The 20070-nt window shown below is 39.6% G+C and overlaps 1 protein-coding gene across 3 annotated transcripts in view; it reads left to right on the top strand.

The window, feature by feature from the left end:
* Nucleotides 1-1172: 1172 nt before the first annotated feature.
* The window catches only part of ntrk3b (neurotrophic tyrosine kinase, receptor, type 3b), a 226373-nt gene continuing 207475 nt past the window's right edge, over nucleotides 1173-20070 (top strand). For all 3 annotated transcript variants that reach the window (XM_041985427.1, XM_041985437.1, XM_041985419.1), the window contains exon 1: nucleotides 1173-1835. In XM_041985427.1, the coding sequence (XP_041841361.1) occupies nucleotides 1597-1835 (239 nt within the window). In that variant the 5' untranslated portion in view covers nucleotides 1173-1596. The remainder of the gene's footprint in view (nucleotides 1836-20070) is intronic.

The following is a 20070-nucleotide window of genomic DNA, read 5'->3' as shown; positions in this document are numbered from 1 at the left end:
GTGGGGGCAAAATATCAGGAATGAATAGTGATCAGTGATGAGTGTGATTGTTCAAATGTGACCGAGCCCCTGAGAGGCAGACCAAAGGGCCCCCAAGACCCACGAGACCAGCTGCCATCCCATAGTTGTCTTTATAAAGTAAAGCAGAACACAGAGGAATGGACCAAATAAGTCCCCATGTCCATTTAACCTTCAGCAGCATCTACAGTATTTGGTCCAAAAGCCTAAAACTAAACAGCCTCTTCTGGTTTTGAACATTTGCCCAGATGGGGTTTTTACTCAAACATATTGGTCTCAGAATATTCCCTATGAATGGCACCCAAGGCTCCATCAGGCATGGACAAATACAGTAGACAGGCTAAGCTGTTGGCAAACAGGTGTGGGTGGTGGTTTGCATGATTTGGCCTTTCTAACTGTAGTTTTCATGTTAATTTTGTTTCTACACAAGATACATACAAAAATGTATAAAAAATGTATACATTTGCCAGACATGGCGCTTGGATTCCTGCTATTCCTGAACCTTTATTTACTGTAGACAAAAAACGATGGAGTACTTCCTCAGTTCTTGATAAAAAGAACTATGAATGATTTCCTGCCATCTAAAAGCATCGATTCTTTGGCTTGGACTTTCTTGGTAAGGGACTAAACATTGCTGTCATTGTTACACTATTTTTTTAACTAGGAAACTGTATTCAATGGGGGAATAAAGTCATTTAGATTTATTCACTTATGTGGCAAGTGGCATCATATAATCTCTCTTCAAAAGCTGCCTGTGCGAAATTTTAAAATGATTCATCCACCTCTGGTTCATGTTCTAAAGATATAAAATAAACATCAATGGGCCATCAACTTGTATAACGACATTAGTGCAATGATAATGGCTGCCATAAACTGTTTACATCAATTTCCCATAACAGTGAGATAGCTGCAATATAACTGCTGATATATAAGATAAATTTGTTAGTTTGTTTCTAAATAATTATCACATTTTCCCCAGTCTTATAAAACACCACTGCTACTGTGTTCCAGCTATCTTTAGGCTACACGTGTTTTGCAGTTGCAATCACTGTTGATTGCACGCAGCTTCTGCAGGTGTCAGTATGACTGTAGCCAGTAGGAGGGACTTGATGCTCCAACTTCTCATTTTGTGTCTCTGCTCTCCAGCCAGTCGTCCTGGTCCTGCTCGGTGAGAGACGACGACGGCATCAGCAGCCCTGCATTCCGGGGAACACCATGCATCTTAGGCTGACGGCACGAGTGGAGGCTCTCATCATTACGTTTTCCTATCTTTGATTTTGACTTTCCTCTTTTATTTTATTTTTTTTTTATTTTTTATTTCTGTTGCGTCTTGTCTTCCTTTCCCCCCACCCCCCACCACCTCCTCCTTTTTTCACCCAATCTCTGACGCGCAAGGACACTACAGCATCCATCCACGGCAGAAACGCTCACACAGAGCATCCTCTGTACAGACGCACCAGCCATCCTCCTCCTTCCTTTTTCTTCCTCCCACTCTCCTCTCCTCTTCTCTCGTTCTGTTCGAACCCAGAGGACATCGGGACCCCCTTTCTATCCCCCCTCCCCACTTTGCCCGGAGACATGGATCTATGGTTTCTTTCGATCCGGATTTGCTGGTGGAGGGTTTTGTTTCTGATGAGTGTTTTCCAGGACTATCTGAGCTCCATGCTGGACTGCCCGCTGACCTGCAGCTGCTCTCAAACAGAGATCTTTTGCAATAAGTCCGACAGCGGCAGATTTTTCCCATTACTCGTCCTGCAAGATGGGAGCAATGGGACCAACGTTGATATAGCGGAGTTATTCAAAAACATCACCTCTGTGTAAGTAGATGCGGATTATGCTGTGCGCTTCTGAATCATTCATTGATCTCATCCCCCGTATGTTGCTTTCTGTGCACTGATCTGACTTGTTGTTTCTTCTGGTTTTATTCTGAGACTTTTCACACTTAAAATAGTCCCCGAAGCGGCATTTCCATGACATACCCACCTTTTTAATAACCGGTGCTGAATGGACGGAAGTCTAAATGTGCGCATTCTGCTTTCTGTGCACAATAACATCTAACATTCGCTGCCCCGCAACAATTCACTTCATCTTGAACCACGGTAGCGAATGTGTGTGTGTGTGTTTATTTTCTCATCCCCTTTTTTCTTGTGTGGCCCCATGAAGTTGCTCCTCCGCAGCATCAGCATCAGCACCGCAGGCCTACATGGCAAACAGAGTCATGTTGCAGAGAAAATCTCACATCACCCACATTCACTTGATTCCCGTCCTCGTGTACTGCAAGTGTTCCGACAGGCTGGGCTAAATGAAAGGGGGATAAATGGTGCAGTAAGGTCAACCAGTAACATGTCAGCTCGCATCCCCTTAGAGCGACGCGACCCTGCAAACTTTATCATGTCCAGATGACGCGAGAGAGGGAGGGGGCGCGTGAGCATCACTTGTGGATCCTCCCCCCCTTCTATAGAGAATTTTACGCTTTATTTTTACATTAAGATGTATTATTTTAAATTGCTTTACTTAAAACAGAAGAGCTGTGATGACGGCAGACTATCCAGCCGCCCCTCCCTCCCCCTCATCCGCACACCCACACACCCCCAGAAGTAGCTACATTTTCATTCTGCATCCTCCCTCCCTCCTCGCTCCTCTCTCTTTCTCTGGCATCGATCCTTCCTGCCAACATCAAAGCTTTCTTTCTTGAAAAGTCAGGGGAGGAAGGGGGCCTAAAAAAAGAGAGAGAGAAAAGAAGCAGGAGGAAAAGAGCTCAGGCCTTAAAATAAGACTCCTGGTGTCGATGAGGATGATTTGCATATAGAGTAAACATCCCAGCTAACGCAGTGGAATTCCCTGCACGGCTTCTTCCGCGTCGTCTTACGCCACAAAGGACTTTTCCTCCCATCAGATCAGCAATCCCGTTTTTTCTCTTTATCCGTACCAGGCAAACAACAACTTATTTTGTGACACGGTTCATCGCTTCCCTGGACCACTAGAGGGTAGCCTGGTACCCTTTATATTCTTGAAAATGAGTCCCGCCACAACACAGAAGTCATTTACGTGACTGTTTTATCAGGGAGATTTTTTTCTTCTGTTATTGTTATTGCAACTCAGCTGCATTAAAATCAAAAGACACATTTTGATGTTATTATTGATACTAATTGAGCATAGGTTCATCATTACATTCAGATTAACACACCAGCTTCATTCACTTCTTTAACCTCCTGGATTTTCCTGCCCACATTCTCTTTATTGTAAGAGCAAAAGTCACCTGATTGCCTTGTTTGCCTTTCAGAAAACCTAATGCAACTGATCCAGAGCTAATTGTGTATTCTACACCAGCACCCTTTCTCTCTCTCTTTCTTTGCCTTTGCTGCTCAGCATGGACAGCAACATCCACCAGCACAACCAGCAGCTCACTGACAACCTAAAGAGAAAATGGCCCAACTTCATGTCAGCTAACTCTTCAAATTTTCCCATTTAATTTTAGCTACAAAAAGAAACATTTAATCACATACTGCATCTCACCATTAAAAAAAAAAAAAAAAAAAAAAAAAAAAAGATTGGAATAGAGCAAATTTGTGCTTGATGCTAATTTATTGTGAGCCAGATAGGCTTGCTCTTTGAAAATGATTACTGGTATCCATAGTAATATGAAGTAGTGAGGGACTCAGCCCACATTCAATACACCACAAGTGGTCCTTGATCCTCTCTCTTTGTAAGTAGGAAGATGCGTGTGTTTTGCTGGACAAGAAGTCCATTTATATTCATCTGAAGTAAAACATCAATAGATTGGGCAAATTCATAGAGATAGAAAGCTAAAGCAAGGGCTCTTTGCAAGAGCCATGGAAGGAGGAAGAGGAGGGGGGAGTAGTATTGGCCAGCCAAAAGAAAACTGCCAAGTCCAGATAGTAGTTTTCCAGTTCTCTCAAAGTGGAGATTCATCACAGGAAGCATCGCTGCATGAATTGGATAAGATAAGGCCTTGCTGTGATACTTGAGGGGGGTGGGGGGACAGTTTTCTGAGAGCAGCTGAAGCATTTTACTTGTTTGAGTAAGTGCAACTGCGAATCTAATCAGGCTTTCCGCCTCTGGAGATTTTGTTTGGCTTCATTTTCTTTTGTTTTTGTTTCTTCGTCTTCCTCCTTTGTTGTGCCGTGCCGAATCAGGTTTGCGAGTAGAAGCTGAAGTATCAGGGTGATCTGAAACTAGAGACAAGAAAACTGACCCCTGCAGCCCTCTCCACCGCTTGATGCTTTCATTCAACAATGCTTCCATGCAGTCAATCTTTACTCCAACTGTTGCAAAGCTTTGAACTATGGATGCCACATTTTCCACTGCAGACATTTAGCCTGACTGTTGCTGGAAAAAAAAGCAGAGATGTCAGTCCACTGCCTACTGGTTTACTCGTCACTTCCTGTTAGGACACATCAGGATGTTTGCAAAAAATCAGTTTGTGACTATACCTCCACATAATCTCAGAGCAAATCTTCTGTAGCCACACAATGTTTTATTATATTAAAATGGAGGCTGTTGAGTCCTAAGTTAACAAAATCTGATTTATTATATTGGCACAATAAATATTAATAAAAAAAAACATTTCAAACTCCAGAAACACAATTTTTAACCAATGTTCAGGTACAAAAGCTAGTTGCAGTGAAACATCTGGTGAGAAAAAAAAAGTGACATTCTCTCAAATCCGTTGCAGCACTTTGGTGATGATATTGTGGCCATTTGAGGAAATTGCATGACGTTCATCACATCACAAACACGGGGATTTCTAGCTCCCTTTTAAAAATTCCTTGTCGGATCATTTCAAACCAGGAATCAAAAACAATTAAATAAATAAAATAAAATGTTATTATGTTTGGTTTCATGTCATTATCTCCCGCTCAGTGTGTGTGTGCTGGAGGTTGCTAATTTCCACACGGTTTTAAGCTGCAGTTTGACCCCTGAAAGGCCAAAGTTTTAGTCGAGGAGTGGGATTACACCTCAGGGGTGATTTTTAAAAGGAGATCTTCTGATTCAGCATCCTGAAAGTGTATTTTTTGTACATATTCCACACCCATCCACTTACAATCCCAAAGTCTTTAACAGTGTTGTTTGATGTCCAATGTCAGATTTAAATAGTTTATTTATTTATTTTTTTAACATACATCTTCTCTTAAAACAAATCAACTATTTTTTTCAGACGAGCAGGCTCTTATAAAACTATCATGATTCCATCTTCCTTAATGTTGACTCTTTTCTTCACAGATTCATGTGGATTGTAAAACTACCATCTGCTTATCTGCAAACAAAATGCAACTTCCAAACTCTTAAATGGTTTGCTGTTTATCTTCGTTGCCAAATGTGGCATGAAGCTCACCATTTTACATCTTTAAAAGTCTTGATCATCCTGTTTACAAAAAGCTTTTCTTCTCATTTTTAAGAGCTTTAGCTCCACTTTCAGTTGCTTCATAAGTTGCATTTCTCATGATTAATATGCCTGCAGTAGACATCACCTTCAAATGTTCAAACTTGTGAGGAATGAAGCTAAGGCAAGTCGTCCAGGTGTCCCTGCATCATCCAGCTGACTCCCTGTTTACCAGCGACTGCTTACATCTTCTTGTAAAGATCTGTTCCTGTTTTTAGATGTTGGACCAACAAAGCTCTTCTTTAAATTATTGATCTTCAGACACCTTTGAGTTTAAAGTTTATGTGAAACCAGCTTGCTGATGCTTGCCAAAAAAAAAGAAAAAAAAGAAAAAGCCATACAGCCAGGAATGTTTCAGAGGTCTGCTTAGGTGGGTGTGTGGGCTGCAAATGTCCCCTGGTTCAGACACTGAGTATTTACTGCATTACATAAACTCAGAGTTTTCTCTGCCTCCTGTAACTCAGGCAGCCCACGTACGCATGCATGTGTGTGTGTGTGTGTGAGGCCAGTAGTAACTTCAGATTCAAATATCAGTGGTTGCTCCTGAATGAGAATCGATACATGAACTTTACTAGAATTTAACTGAATTTGTCATGAAAAGTGAAGTGTTCTGCTGATGGTTTGGAGCAGCACTTAAACTCACAATGAAAACAATCTTTTCCTTTTGTGGAAAGGAATACTTCAGCGGTTTAGTTTAGAATTTCCATCAAGCTGGAGGACAAAAGCAATAAGGGTTAAAATCTGAGCAGTGTAGGTATGGATCGCTTGAAAATCGATCTCTTGTGTTGGTTAAGCTCCAAAAACTGCCACTGATACAGTCCAACTCCATCATGAGTAAGAAGAAATGTGTTCTGTCCTTTTGAAGACTTGATGCAAAGAAACATGTTCAAAAATGTGGATTTTAACTAGAATTAATGCATTGAGTTTCTGATTGGAGATAGAACAAAACATCCAGAGTTTGTCTTTCACTGGGAATATTTCTGCTTTGCATAGGAAATAAAAGGTCTTTTTCCTGCTCAACTCCCTACAAAGAAACATTTCAACAATATAAGAGACTCCTGCTGTCCTATTTAAGAGACTTCCACAGTACCCACAATCAAAAAGTTTCTTAAAAACTGTTTTTATTTTGGCACATTTTCCGCCCTCTAAAGGGGATTAATTGGTGTACCGCATCTAAAAGCAACTGAAAAAGGTCCACTTCCCCACAAAAATAAATGTTGTGTTTTGTTAAATCGTTAGATTAAAATGAAAATCTATTTAGTCTTTTATGTCTCTATTTCATAAATCAGGATTTACAGGTTTTTGTTCTGATTCATCAGTATGTCAACATACTTTTTTTGCATGCTTGTTCCATTGTGATGGGATTTACTTTGCATTTAGTTATTGTTTAATTGGCCACAAAGGTTTAAAAGGGGGAAAGAAGGCATGATGGAGGTTGTAGTCTGAAAAGATTTTTGGTTTGAGACTCATTTTTATTTTGCGCTCTCAACCACATATAAATAGGGTTAGACATTAAAAGTACAAAGAATTTGTCAACATGCTACAAGTAAAATACATTTTTGGACGGATACATTACTATTTTAAAATATTATACATATTGGAAACATGGCCAACTGTATGCATTGCATGTTTTCTGGTGTGTCTTGATGCCAAGCTGCAGCCATATTGTTGCAGGAACTACCACAGAGGTGATTTACACATCTTTGGTGAGTGTTTAAACATCTCTGTGCCTTTCTGTTTGATTGAAGTCAGATTATATTAATATTATTTTGCTTATAGTGTGAAGATTTAGGTTTTGCCTGAACCATGACTACTGACTGAAAATGCCAGGAATGGGTAGAAGGGGACACTTTTTATGCCTGTCTACTCCTGTGCCACACCCACTTTCATTGTTGAGAGAAACCCAACCAATCCCTTTGAGCCATGCTCTGGCTGACAGTGGGCCTCAGGCCTCCTCTCATCAATAAGCAACTTCCCATTAGAAAAAAGGTGCATGCCAGTATTATTGTATGTTCATTTAGATGCTTATAGTTAGAAAAAAATAGATACAAGTAAATAGACATTTCTTTACCCTCTATAACATAATCTGGATTATTGAGTAATGAAAATACTTGCTGACTAAATTGCATGACACTGAAAATGTATGCAATTCTTCTCCTTCTGGAAAATAACAGATGGCTTCAAGGGTTTTCCAGGCCCAATGAGATGAAACCCATTCATAAGGGTTTATGCATCCCTCTAATGGGATAGGAGATGGGTGTACATAGATATGAAACCCCCCTTCACACCTTCACTCTCACTCAGACACTCCTTCCTCCCTTTCCTCTGCAGATCTATTTATTTGCATCCCCACCACTGTTCCTTTGTTGTTTACCCATTTCTTTGTCTTTGTTCTCAGCTTCATGCTGTGAGGTTGTGATGTCTGCATTCATGATGCTCTGCTCACCTGAATCTGTTTGCCATCTTGATTTAGTTTCTTTATCATCCTCACACTTTGTGGTTTGATTTTTTTTCTTTGACACCATAAGGGGTGAGATGTTTTTACAAGCCTGCTGGGGCTTTTTTGTGTAATGTGCAGTTTTTTGTGCATTTATTTAATTTGAAAGCTCAAATAAAGATGTAAACCTCACTTGCTTGCATCAGCCTTGTGTATCTGCTTTATGTCTATGTGCAAAAAGAGCAAGGACTGCAATCTCTTCTTAGTGTTTAGCACCATCTGTAGAAACTGGTGAACTGACTGACGTTAGTATTCACTCTGATAATATAAACTGGTGTATTGCTACTGATCTATATGAATCCAAATGGAAAGCTTTTCTTTCAAGCTTTGAAAAAGCTACAAATTCTGTTGCTGTAGATGCTTTTCTTTTGCATCAAGAACAGGCAAAAGTTAAATACAGAGCTCTATGTTTTACCATTTAGAAGTTGCAAAGAATGGTTGGTAATAGGCAGCAGGATATTTGATTTAAGAGGCTGCAATCTGCCCACTCAGCTACTAAAATAACTCCAATATTTTAAATCCAATGGCTGCAGTGGCTGCTTCACTCAGTGAAAGCACTGCATCTGCAGGATAAATGCTGCAAAGACTGCATTTGTTTGTATGACTTAAACAAGAAAAGAGCTTCTCAGATTCATTAATTATTGGCTTGTCTTGAAAACTTAGTTCACAAAATAGCTTGAGATGAAACTGCTTGCCGGTGGGGATCAATTCCAACAAGCTTCAAAAACCTTGCTGCGTCTTTAGTCCCACACTGTGTCGGCATCATCGCGGCTAATGTCGTTAAACCACTCAGGACAGAGCTGCTAACATGCCGCCAGTTGGTCCCCACCACAGAGACCCCCCGTTGACTGCACATTGTGATGCTCACCTCAGGCAGAGTATGACGGCCTCCTCCGTTAAAGGCACATCATCAAGTTTGCATGAGCCTGTCTTTGTGGAAAGTAGGTCATGGCTGCCATCTGAGAATTAGGAGGAGAGAACGGCGCCTTCGTTCAGATCTTCCGCATGCAGGGATGCTGCTAGAAGTCCCGACCATGTAACTGACCCAGCTTCTCACACGCCCCCAGCACCTCAAATTCTGCGTCTGCTGTCGGCCCTCGCTACCATAAAAGATGCATACTAATGAAGCATCTTCCCACACCCTCTAACAAATAAAAGATGCATTGATGATCAGGGGGGTGAAAATACTGAAGGCTCTGCTGTTTCTACCAGTACTAAAAAAACCCAATAAAACCTTACAGCAGCATACCAGAGCCTTGCTGTTGACATTTGGTTGAGCTTTTACTTTTATAAAGCAGATTATGAGTCATTGTGTTGCTGTGTGCAACTGTTTAACACGAACAAGTTCAAAGATTAAAGGAAGCAGAAAAAAAATCATGTACCTACCTTAATAAATGGAGACATAAGAAATATAAAATTAACCAAGTGAAATGTTTACCCAGTACATCCTTAATCAATTTACATCTATTTACATGCACTGCTTTTTGCCGGATTTTTTATTTTAGACTTGTCATTTTCATGTCTTATCAGGTAAAATGAGCTTTACTGAAGCTTTACTGCAGTTAAGCATATTTAAACATAATATCTGCAGGCTTAAGTGAAGCCACACTGAAAGCAGCACTTCAGCTAATTCCTTCTGCATGATATTGACGGATGATTCATAGAGTAAGCGTGATGGTGGTTGGGGTGGAAATACTTTTTTTTTCATCTTGATTTCTTTTTCTCTCTCTTTCTTCTACTGTGCAAACGTCTTGAGCCACCTGCTTTACATGTGCTCCTGAGGAATAGTTCTCCTTGTTTGTTCAACTCCTTCTAAAGCTTTTCTTTGGCTGCTTTTTCCAATCGTTTTTAGCCCAGTCCTTGGCCTTTTCAGAGAATTTTTTTTTTGTTCATTAAGCCACTTTACACTGACCAATGAATTATTCGGAAGCACCTAAATTAAGGTTTGGTTTATTGTTGTTATGAACAGACTATTTGCAAAATAAAACAGCAAAATCAGGTTTAAAAAGATGGGGTTTTTGCTGCTTTTTAAAAGAGACCATCGAGTCCACAGATCCCATGCTTGGAGGAAGTTTCAGAGAACAGTGACTGTTGCAAAAACTCTGTCACCTCTAGTCTTTAAGCAATGTTTGCTGTACGACCAGCAGACCCTGATTACATGACCTAAGCAACCTGCTGGGGACATCTAGCTTTTCTGATACAAACTTGTGCTCTATGTGTTAAAATAAAAGTGTTAAAATGAACTCTGAAGTGGATGGGGAGCCATTGTAGATGAACTAACGACGGGAAGAATGAGAATACTCTGTAGATTTAGTTGGGAGCTGCAGCGTCAAGCTGGTCAAACCATACATTGACTTTGAAACCTATTACAATTGTGTAAACTCTGTTTTTGCCCTACATGCTGCATTTCCATTTGTATTTGCACGTGTTTCAATAAAACTGCATGTTTTCCTGTTTTCCTGCCTCCATATAAAGAATGGAGGGCTGGCTAAAGACTTTTGTACAACAGTGCACCTCTCTCTCTCTCTCGCTCTCTCTCTGTCTCGGCTAGTTTGTCTCTATTTCTCTCTCTTCCTCACTCGAAGGCACCATTAATTTCCTCAGAGATAACCTCCTCCCAGGTGAGGACGTTTGTCTGACCCTTACAGCGTCCATTTTCATGTGTCCACTCCCTCCATTAGTGGGAAAAAAAGTCTTCCTTCTTTCTCGTACAGCTTCTAACGAGACGCCTTCTTATTATTCATGTGGGATGTTTAGCGTTTTAAAAAACATCAATCATCACGTATTATCAAGTAGGATGAGTCACCCCCCCACACACCCCCCCGTCCTCCATGTCAGCTATGACTGGCAGAGCTGTGTGAATAATGCAGCTGTCTGGATTCTCACTGAGCTTCAGCCATGTTGTCCTACACCATGTTGATGGATGCTATTCACTGCTATTCCCTTTTCTCTTATGTGAAAGAAAGGCTCTTTTGGGGGAGCTTTTTTACAAAGTTCTGCTTCTTTGCACATATTTCATATTCAGTCATTTGCAGCACTGCGTCGTTTTTGTGACCACTTTCATCGAATTCCCTCTGTGTTGTGTGTGTGTGTGTGTGGGTGTGTGTGTATGTGTGTGTGACTCTGGAGCTCATCCCAACTGGACTCTGATGAATTTTTTAAAACCATTTCTGTTATTTCTAAAACCACAGCGTTTTGGTTTCCTCCGAATAGGCAAAAAGCTTTTCATTCATGAGTTGAAACTCTTGCTTTGTGTTTTTTGTGTTCTGACAAAGCAAACCAGTGCATTAACCAGAGAAGAGGACTGCCCTCTCCTGCCCACATCCGTCCATCAGTTTCCCATACAAACTGGTCCAATGCCGTTGTTCTGGTGATAAACACTCATCATGAACTAATGGGTCTGCCATCCTGGCTGTTATGCTTTGACCGCCGGTGTCATCAGCAGTGCGAGTGGGTGAAAACATCGCTGAACAAATGTACCCTCACATTTTCCAGAAAGCAAAGAGATTCATACAATACTCCATATCGGCCCTGAGAACCACAGCAGTGTGTATTTATCGATTACATAGGATGCTTTGATATATGTATTTCCTGGGTTCTGTGAAGTATCGCTGTATAGTGCACTATATTAAAATAAAACAGCATGGCAGGCTACTCAGCTCAGCTCATTCTGCTCAGCGAGAACTGAGTGCAGGAGTCAAGAGCACCAGCAGAGTTTTTCTTTTTTTTTTTTTCCAAGACCTGATGAGGCTTTGTGTGCAAGCAGATGAGAACATATTAAAAGTAAATGATCCACTGGGACTCAGCTCTCGTTTCTACTGGCTCCATGTTGTTGCAGTGACCTTGCTACTCAAATCAGAGTGTCACAGTCACTCTCCATCTTCCCTTTTATACTTTCTTGTTTTACAGAAGGCCTGACATCAGCCTCTCTTCCTGCTTAGTCACACCCATGTTTCTTACATATATCCCCAAACTTTTAAAAGCCTTTATATGTCTTTCCTATCTCGCACTTGCAGGCCTAATATCTTACCTTTAAAAGAAAAGAAAAAAAAAAAAAAAAAACAGGCATTTTTCTTTATGCTAAGCTAAACTAACCAGGTAGCAAATATCGTTTAGAGTGATATTGATCTTCTTTTATTTCTGCTACAAAAAGCAAACAAGCTCATTTTCTGTTACAATACTGGGAAATTAATGTCTTTTTTTCAGGAAAAATTGTAGCTTTCTGTCCTGAAATGTTTTTTGAGCTTTCTTCATTTCACACAAATTTCCTCCTCAGGCTTTTTGATGTAGTGATAAGCAGTGTGAAATAGTTTGTGTAGAAGTTTCCCTGTTTATATATGATGACATCATTCTAAAATGATGGAAGAGGATTTTTTTCAGTCCTTTGTCTTTTGTTATTTGCTAAGTAATGTGGAGATCCCAGTTATTTGGTTGCATACAAACAATGAGCTGGGAGACTTGGGAGATTTAAGATGGTTTTAAGATCTGTACTTTTTCAAGTGGAAGTACTGGTACATTTGATAGTATAAAACTATTATGGTACACATTGTTTCTTTAAGAAGAATTACTGACTGGTACATTGCAGTGCATTGTAAGTCACTGCTAGCCATTGACAGACATGATTATGACTAATTTTGACCTTAGTCACATTCAGGACACATTTCTTTAAATTGCATCAGCCCATATTTCATGCACTTCATGAAACACAGAGGCTGGTGTATAATTTATTGATAACACAAGACCCCTACATTATACAAGTCAATGTCAATAGAATCAACAGCACTCAAACAACAACCAAGTGTGCATACATTACTACCAGGAGTGGCACCTTTGGGAGTCAAACTAACTTTGAGCTTCAGCTCAAGCCTCCACATGGAAAACTGATGTCTCTTCGTTGACGAGACTTTGATGGAGAAAGTGGTGGCACGTCAGTCAGGAGAAGTGACTTGGGCTGGCAGCCTGTCTGCGTTTGACACTGTGAACTGCAGAGGAAGCCATCACATGTCAAGCATCACTAATGTGTTTATTGTTACTGGAAAGATCCACTCGTTCTCCTCCAGTTCAATCTCATATGAGGCAGAGACAGAATGCCAGGATTCTGCAGATTTCTGCATTTTTGAAGTTCATTATTTCGGGGTTTCATTGCTTAAGCCTGGTACACACATAAAGATTATCATGCTGTTTTTGTCCCGATGTTGCCTCTTCCCAACCAAGGATGGCAAACGCCTGATTATCTTATGAGATTTTTCTGTGCAATTACCATTTGGTCTGAGGTGTATTACGAGGATATTTATCCTGATAATCCGTTTCGAAAGGGGTCATATCTGAGAATCGGGAATATTGAACATGTTTAACATTTACAACCCGATATCTTCATATGTGCGAGGAAAGCCGACGAATCCTGAATAGTAACTGTTTGGAAGGTGACGTGGCTCTCTGAATGTAGCCAATCAGAGAGCAAGCTGGCTGGGGAACAAGAAAGGATATAAAGTCCATATTCACTTTGTTATTTTTTCATTTCTGGCTTTTTCTGTTAACAATAGTCCCAAGACCACCATCATTCCCTCAACCTATATATCCCCTTCCATGCTGGGTGTGGTGTTTTCCGGTTGTTACTGTGTTTCTTTTTCTTCCTTTATTGCCATGTTTGGTCACGTGAGATGTCCGGCTCGGAGGACTAGATTGTAGATCAGTTGCGGGATAGCGTCGTTATGTGTGTGTTGTTCTGTGATTACATTATCGGAGCACACCACACAAAGGACGATCAAAATTTAAAATTTAAAATAGGGCTAAATAAAAATGTATACACCCAAAAGCGATACAAAATGGCTACCATGTTGGTCTTTGTTTTTTTTGTTTTGTTTTCTCTTTGTCTCTTTGTGTCCATTAGTACTTATTGGCACATATTTTTTATTTCTAGTGTCTGATGACTTTGCACCCTTGAAATTAGTTTCTTTGGTCTCTGAAGTATTTTTGTGACTATTCTTTTATTTATTTTATTCTCGTTTGAATTCTTTTTGTTTCTCTTTGTAGTTTTTGTGTGTCTTTGTTGTTGTTTTTTTAATCATTTGAAGTCACCTCGCATCTTTTCATGGCTGTTGTAGGTCTGTAATTGCTTTTGTTGTATTTGTTTCTGTTCATGGCCATTTTGCATCTCTTTGTAGTTTTTAAATGTTCTTTTGAAGCCATTTTGTTTCTCCTGGTGACTCCTGAGCTTATCTCGGCTGCCAGTTTGCACTTGTTTTCTGATCATTTAATTGATCTTCTAACAGAAAGTTAACAGTGGCTTCAGATACTTGCCGAGGGACAGAGGTTCAGTAACACTTTCTTTTGACAGGTAGGCTTGTCCAGTAATCCATCTGTTAGTATCTCTTTGTGGCTGCTTGTAGCTGTAAAACACAGACTGAGAAGTGGCATCTAGCTGCCAAGTTTTCATGTCAACAGGTAGATTGATGAAGCGTGTTTTTAGACAACCACGTCTGGCTGCTTGGATTAGGATCACGCTCCCTGATCCTCATTTTGATAAAAATAGAGTGTGTATGTGTGTAAAATAGACTTAGAAAGCAGTAGTGTGTATGTATGTAAGAGAGAAGCTGTTACTGAGATGGATGTAGGAAAGAGAAAAAAAAAAAAAAACCAGAACAAGTCAAATATGCAGCAGCCTTGATCTCCGTCTCCCTCCTATGTTCACCCTCCTGCTGGAGGTAATTGGTTGACACTGTGGGGATGTGTGAGGTCTGTTGTCTGAGAGGGCTGGGTGTTATCACATTTCGTATTATAGCCAAAAAACAAGAAGACAAATTTAGCAGAAATTTAATTAAAACCATCCACATACTCATTTATGAGCTTTGATTTTATGAAAACTGAGAAGTGAATTCTTATAGAAAAAATTATTGACATATTAATTTAGTTTTTCACATTTCAGCCACATGCAGTCTAACTTGTTGAAGTATCATTAAATCAGCGAGTGCATTTCCCACCTTCTCAAAATATCTGAAAATTCAGTGTACATGCACACACAAAAGCTTAAAAATAATCCTCTTTAATGCTTTCTGTGGTGATTTGACCAAACAAAATTAGAATTAGTAGCTTAAGTTATATGAGGAACTCAGTTATGGGCCTAGGAACATTGGACACAAAAAAATAAACACTTGGTTGAATATCTGACAACTAATGATAAACTTGGGTGGGACACCCAAAAGAACACCCAAAAGTAGAAGTAGAGCCTTTCAGGAGACGAGAACAACTGTTTTATTTTGTGTTTTGGGACCATAATGAACTAAATGACCATAAAGCTGTGACTAAAAAAGACGTAACATGAAAGTCATTAGAAAAATGTGCACACAGGTAATTGTCAGTTGCTCTTCAACTTCTATACAAACAGATTTAACTTTATTTTCCATAGATAGGTCACCCCTTAATAAGTATTAGAAGGTTAATTAATGTTTTATGTATCAAACTTTTTGAAGGTCCAGCTGTTTAGCTTATATTCACTTCAGTGTTTTTATTGTATTTGCATTCTGTTAAAGTCTTATGTACACATTTTGCACTACTGAATGAATATCTTTGAGGTGAAGTTTCAAATAAATTAAACCTCCCTGTACAAAATATCAATTCTCCTTTTCTCTCTAGCAACAAGTGGCATTATCTCAGCTTCTCCTCCAGCACCTTTAACTCCCTTATAGAGAAGAACACCTTCAGTCCCTGTCAGCTCTGTAAACAAACACCTATGTTCCTGCAGAAAATATCACCACAGCTAAATTCCAGCTTTAATTCCAGCTGTGAGTGTCGCTCTTTTGCTGCAGGTGTGAATTCCTCCTGTCAGATTTCTCCGCCAACATGGAAATGCTAATTCACCCGAAGCACTAATTAACACGACAACTCAGGTGGAGAAGTGTCACACACATGATTCAGGTTAACCTTTTGCTTTGATTTCCCTCAAACTTGATTCCTGGTATTTGCAAGTAAACAACTGTGTTTGCTCCTGGGTCTCATTTTTGTTTGCTTCAACTTGGAATTCTACTATAGATGCTTGTTATATTACTGTGTGGTTACTGCATTGCTGTGACTCTTTCTAATGCTCTCACTCACTGACTGATTGGAACAATGTTTATGAGAAAATAATACTCTGCGTCAAATGAAGCGATTATAAAGTCATGAATTCTTGCTGTGCGTTAGTTTAAAGTCTTGACAGGCTTGTCTCCACCCGCTTATAGGTTGCCTTTTGATGGATGTGTGAGGGATGAACAAGAATGTATGACCTTAGATTGACTGAAATCTTCAAAAAAATAGTCCAAATTATAAAGGAAAATAAGAAATGAGTAAGGCCTTTCACTTTGCCACCATATTTGCAGAGCAGCTATTTGTCCCTTTACAGGTCGCTCATCAATGATAAAGACTTAAGGAAACTTAAAATCACTAAAAATGTAATCGAGAAGATGTGAGAGATCTAAGATGAGGCAGTAGTGGTCATAATGCCTTCCATTTGATAAAACCATCACTTGTTGTGTGTCACAGTGTCACAGCCATTATTGGATCTGGTGCCCAACATCTTTCAGTTTAGACTTTTTGTTCAGTGATGTTGTGAAGTCTGAACCAAACCAAAAGAGACATTAAATCAATTCCAGCGAATTCTTTCCTCTACAAGATTTTCCAGCCTCATACATCTTTACAGTCTTCACCTTAAATGATAAAGGATGACTGAGGAAAATGACTGAAGATGGGTTACAGAGGAGAGGGAGGAAGATTAAGAAAAAGAATTAGATCTGTAAAGTGAGTTATTATGTAATGTCCAAGAACATTTATAATCTGTGTTTGATCTGCTCATCCTCCTGTTTTGCTTACAGTGGCATGAAGAACACCATACCAGGAAAAGCCAGATAACGCTAATGTGGACGAATTAATACAGATATTCATACAGAAATACAGTTTTTTTTTTTTTTTTTTTTTTGGGGGGGGGGGGTGTTAGTTGAAATATAATGGGTGAATATAACAATATATTGTTAGTAGTTAGTATTAACCAGTAGTTTAAAGTTGAAGCTGTACAGCTGTGTCACATTTGGCTCAGTGGTAATACAGTCATTATCATTATGTCTTGGAAATGAAAGCGTTTTTAGCCATTAGCCTTGTTGGGGTTTCAAGTTAAGATGAAAAGCTTTGGTTTACTGCTAGATATCTGTTTCATGCTGTTGCTGCTGCAGACATCTGTTAATGTTGTGTGACTTTTTACCAGCTCATAGTTCATTTATACGACACTCCAGCTGATTTATTTCTCCCACAAAGTGAAGAGGAAAATGTTGGTGTTAAAGTCTGCTCGAGGTACATGAATAACTTTGGTAAGATTTACAAAAAATTGAAATCGATCAAAAACACATATGGGTGGCTGCCCTTCTTTGAAGCTCAGGTCCTCTACCAGAGGCCTGGGAGCTGGATGGAGCTCTGTGATGGTATCCATCCAGGGATTTGTTGGAACCACTTTCCTAATGTGGAGGTCACAGCTTTGAGTGCTTCAGTGACTGCTGGCACCATGTCGCCTTCACTCCACACATCTTTTCAACTTCCATCTTCAGTTCTCTGTGTTTTTCCAGCTTCTGTTGTTTCTTCTACTTGATGTTGCTATCAAACTTATCAAAACTTATCAAACTTATCAAACACCATATTGTCCACCTAGCCATACCAGTATGTATTTAGATTTTTTTTTTTTTTTTTTTTAATCTTTCCTTTAATTCAATTTTCAATTCAAAGCATTAAGTGGAAAGCCTGACCACACACTACTCTCCAACTAAACCCTCTTCTCAGTAGCTATAACATTGCTATGTCTGACTATAGACCTGCAGTTGCAGTTTTATTCTTTATGCAGAGAAAACAATAAAACAAACAAAATTTACCTGCTAACAAAAACAACAAGCACAACTACACAGCACTCAGAAGTTAAACAAATAAAGATGTGGGGAAAAGGGGAAAAAAAGGAGATGAAAACTGAACAGAGAGCAGAGAAATGAAAGGACCTTTAAATGTCACATTTTGCCATAAACTATAAATTGGAAGATAGAGACAGACTGTGATGGAGTGCACTGAAGTGCATCTCAACCCAAACCAAGTAATTACAGCTTTTTTCCCCCTCAGCTGACTGCCTGGATAAGGAAGGTAAGGCACTGTTTGTAGCTTTCAAATTCCTAAATGCCCAGAATTTACCAAAAGTAGGGCTTTTCAATCACAAACAAAGCTTCAGGCACCTGACAAGCTGGCAAATGTTTTGGATGAGGGGACTGAGTTGCAACAGAACTGTGACTGTGGTCCTTCCTGTTTGTTCAGCTTATTTAAATTTAATAAGCTTAGCTGGGGACAGTTTGAAAGATGAAGAAAATCTAAAACTTTGCATAATAGTTGCACTTAAATGGTATTTAAATGCTTTGTGGAGAACCCTGTAACTAAGTTAGTGGAGATAAACATAAGACAAACAAGTGTGAAAGGCAGGAATGTTTAACAAGCTTAATTTCATGTCATAATAGTGATAATAGAAGCTCTTTTGCTACTTAATTTCATAATAGAGATTCTTATCAGATCCTATTTAAGATGATTATACTATTTATACCGGCTCGATTAGGTACATCCTGGAGACTCTTTTTCAGGTCTATGACCTAATCTCAGCTTTACAAGGAGAATTTCTATGAAGAAAATATATAAATATACAGTGAAACCTCTGCAGTACGTAGGCGGTACCATAAATCACTGGGTTATTACCAGAGGCAGAATTTCCAGTTGGGTAACTGCAGCAAACATTAATTCAGCTGTGCTTCTAATGGTATTTTCACGAAAGACTTCTAACAAGATGGACAGAAATCAGAGACAGCCCATTGAGGGTGAATTTAAATTGTAATCGAGATGTGAAGTATTTACAGAGCGGAGTCATCGATCAGGACCGGTGTGCAAAGCATTCGGCAAGTCTCTCCAGGTTTGAAAAGGTCACAAAGTTCTCTTAAAGGTTATCTCAACGTGCTGGCAGGCACTTCACTCCCCAGCCTCCCAGGCCAAAGCTTCACTCATATTTCAGTCTAATTCTGAATTTCAAACTTCTCCCCTCCACAAAGACTGAATGACTTCAAAAAGAGGATGAACTCTGAGCTACACTCGTCAAATCAATCTAGTCCCGGTACAGGAACAGAGCAGTTCATCACTGGGAGGGCCGAGGAGCTCTCCAATCAGCTCTCTAATATCACTATGATCCTGTTCCTTTTCTTACCTAATTGAATTCTTCAGGAGAGATGCCCCTCACCTGCAGATTTATCATATCCTGAAATTGGAGGAGACTAGCTCCATGAAGGACATGTGCGGAAAATTTAATCCACCCTTCAATGCTGTAACGCTGGGTGCCATCTTGCTGCCAGGACTGGAATAATCCCACAGAGGACCACTGGCCTTCAGAGGTTGTTTTTTTCAGTGTGGCCCCTAGGTGAAGGGGATCAGCAGCAGAAGGTGCTCACAGCCCACACTAAATATGTCGCCCGTCATGTGCAGTGTGACCAGCATTATTAACAGATGGCATCGTAATCTAAAATCAAAGTCCCTTAAATGCAGCTCAGTGCACAATATGTCTGTACTCTGAATCTAATAATCTTTTCTTTTCCTTTCCTTTCTTTCCTTTCTTTCCTTTCTTTCCTTTCTTTCCTTTCCTTTCCATTAAGATCATCATGGTTCAAAGCTACTTCATCTAAAACGAAAGCAGAACACAGAGTCTTCTTTAATGAATGTTCGCCTGTCAATTTATTAGTTTAACCTGTTCAGTGGCTTCTTAACACAAATATCTAATCAGCAAATCACATGGCAGCAGATCAAAGCATTTCGGTATGTAGACATGGTTTAAAAAGGCTTGCTGAAGTTCAAACCAATTACAGAGAATGGTCTTAAAAGACAAAAACATCAATCAAGAGGAAAATGTTTTGTTGATGTCAGAAGTCAGAGGAGAATGGGAAGACTGGTTTGAGGCAATAAAAAGGCAACAGTAACTCAAATAAGCTCTAGTTAAAACTGAGGTATGCAGATTACAAGTTCAGAGTATCTCTGAAAATCATGAAAATGTTCTAGACTGTAATGGTGGAGGGTGTTCTGACTGGTAACATCACCCAGTGGTACAGGAACATTACTGGTTGTG

The sequence above is a fragment of the Melanotaenia boesemani genome, chromosome 1, assembly GCF_017639745.1.
Source record: "Melanotaenia boesemani isolate fMelBoe1 chromosome 1, fMelBoe1.pri, whole genome shotgun sequence".
NCBI lineage: Eukaryota > Metazoa > Chordata > Actinopteri > Atheriniformes > Melanotaeniidae > Melanotaenia > Melanotaenia boesemani.
The sequence above is the reverse complement of the archived record's forward strand: the minus strand, read 5'-3'. Positions and strand labels throughout refer to the sequence as shown.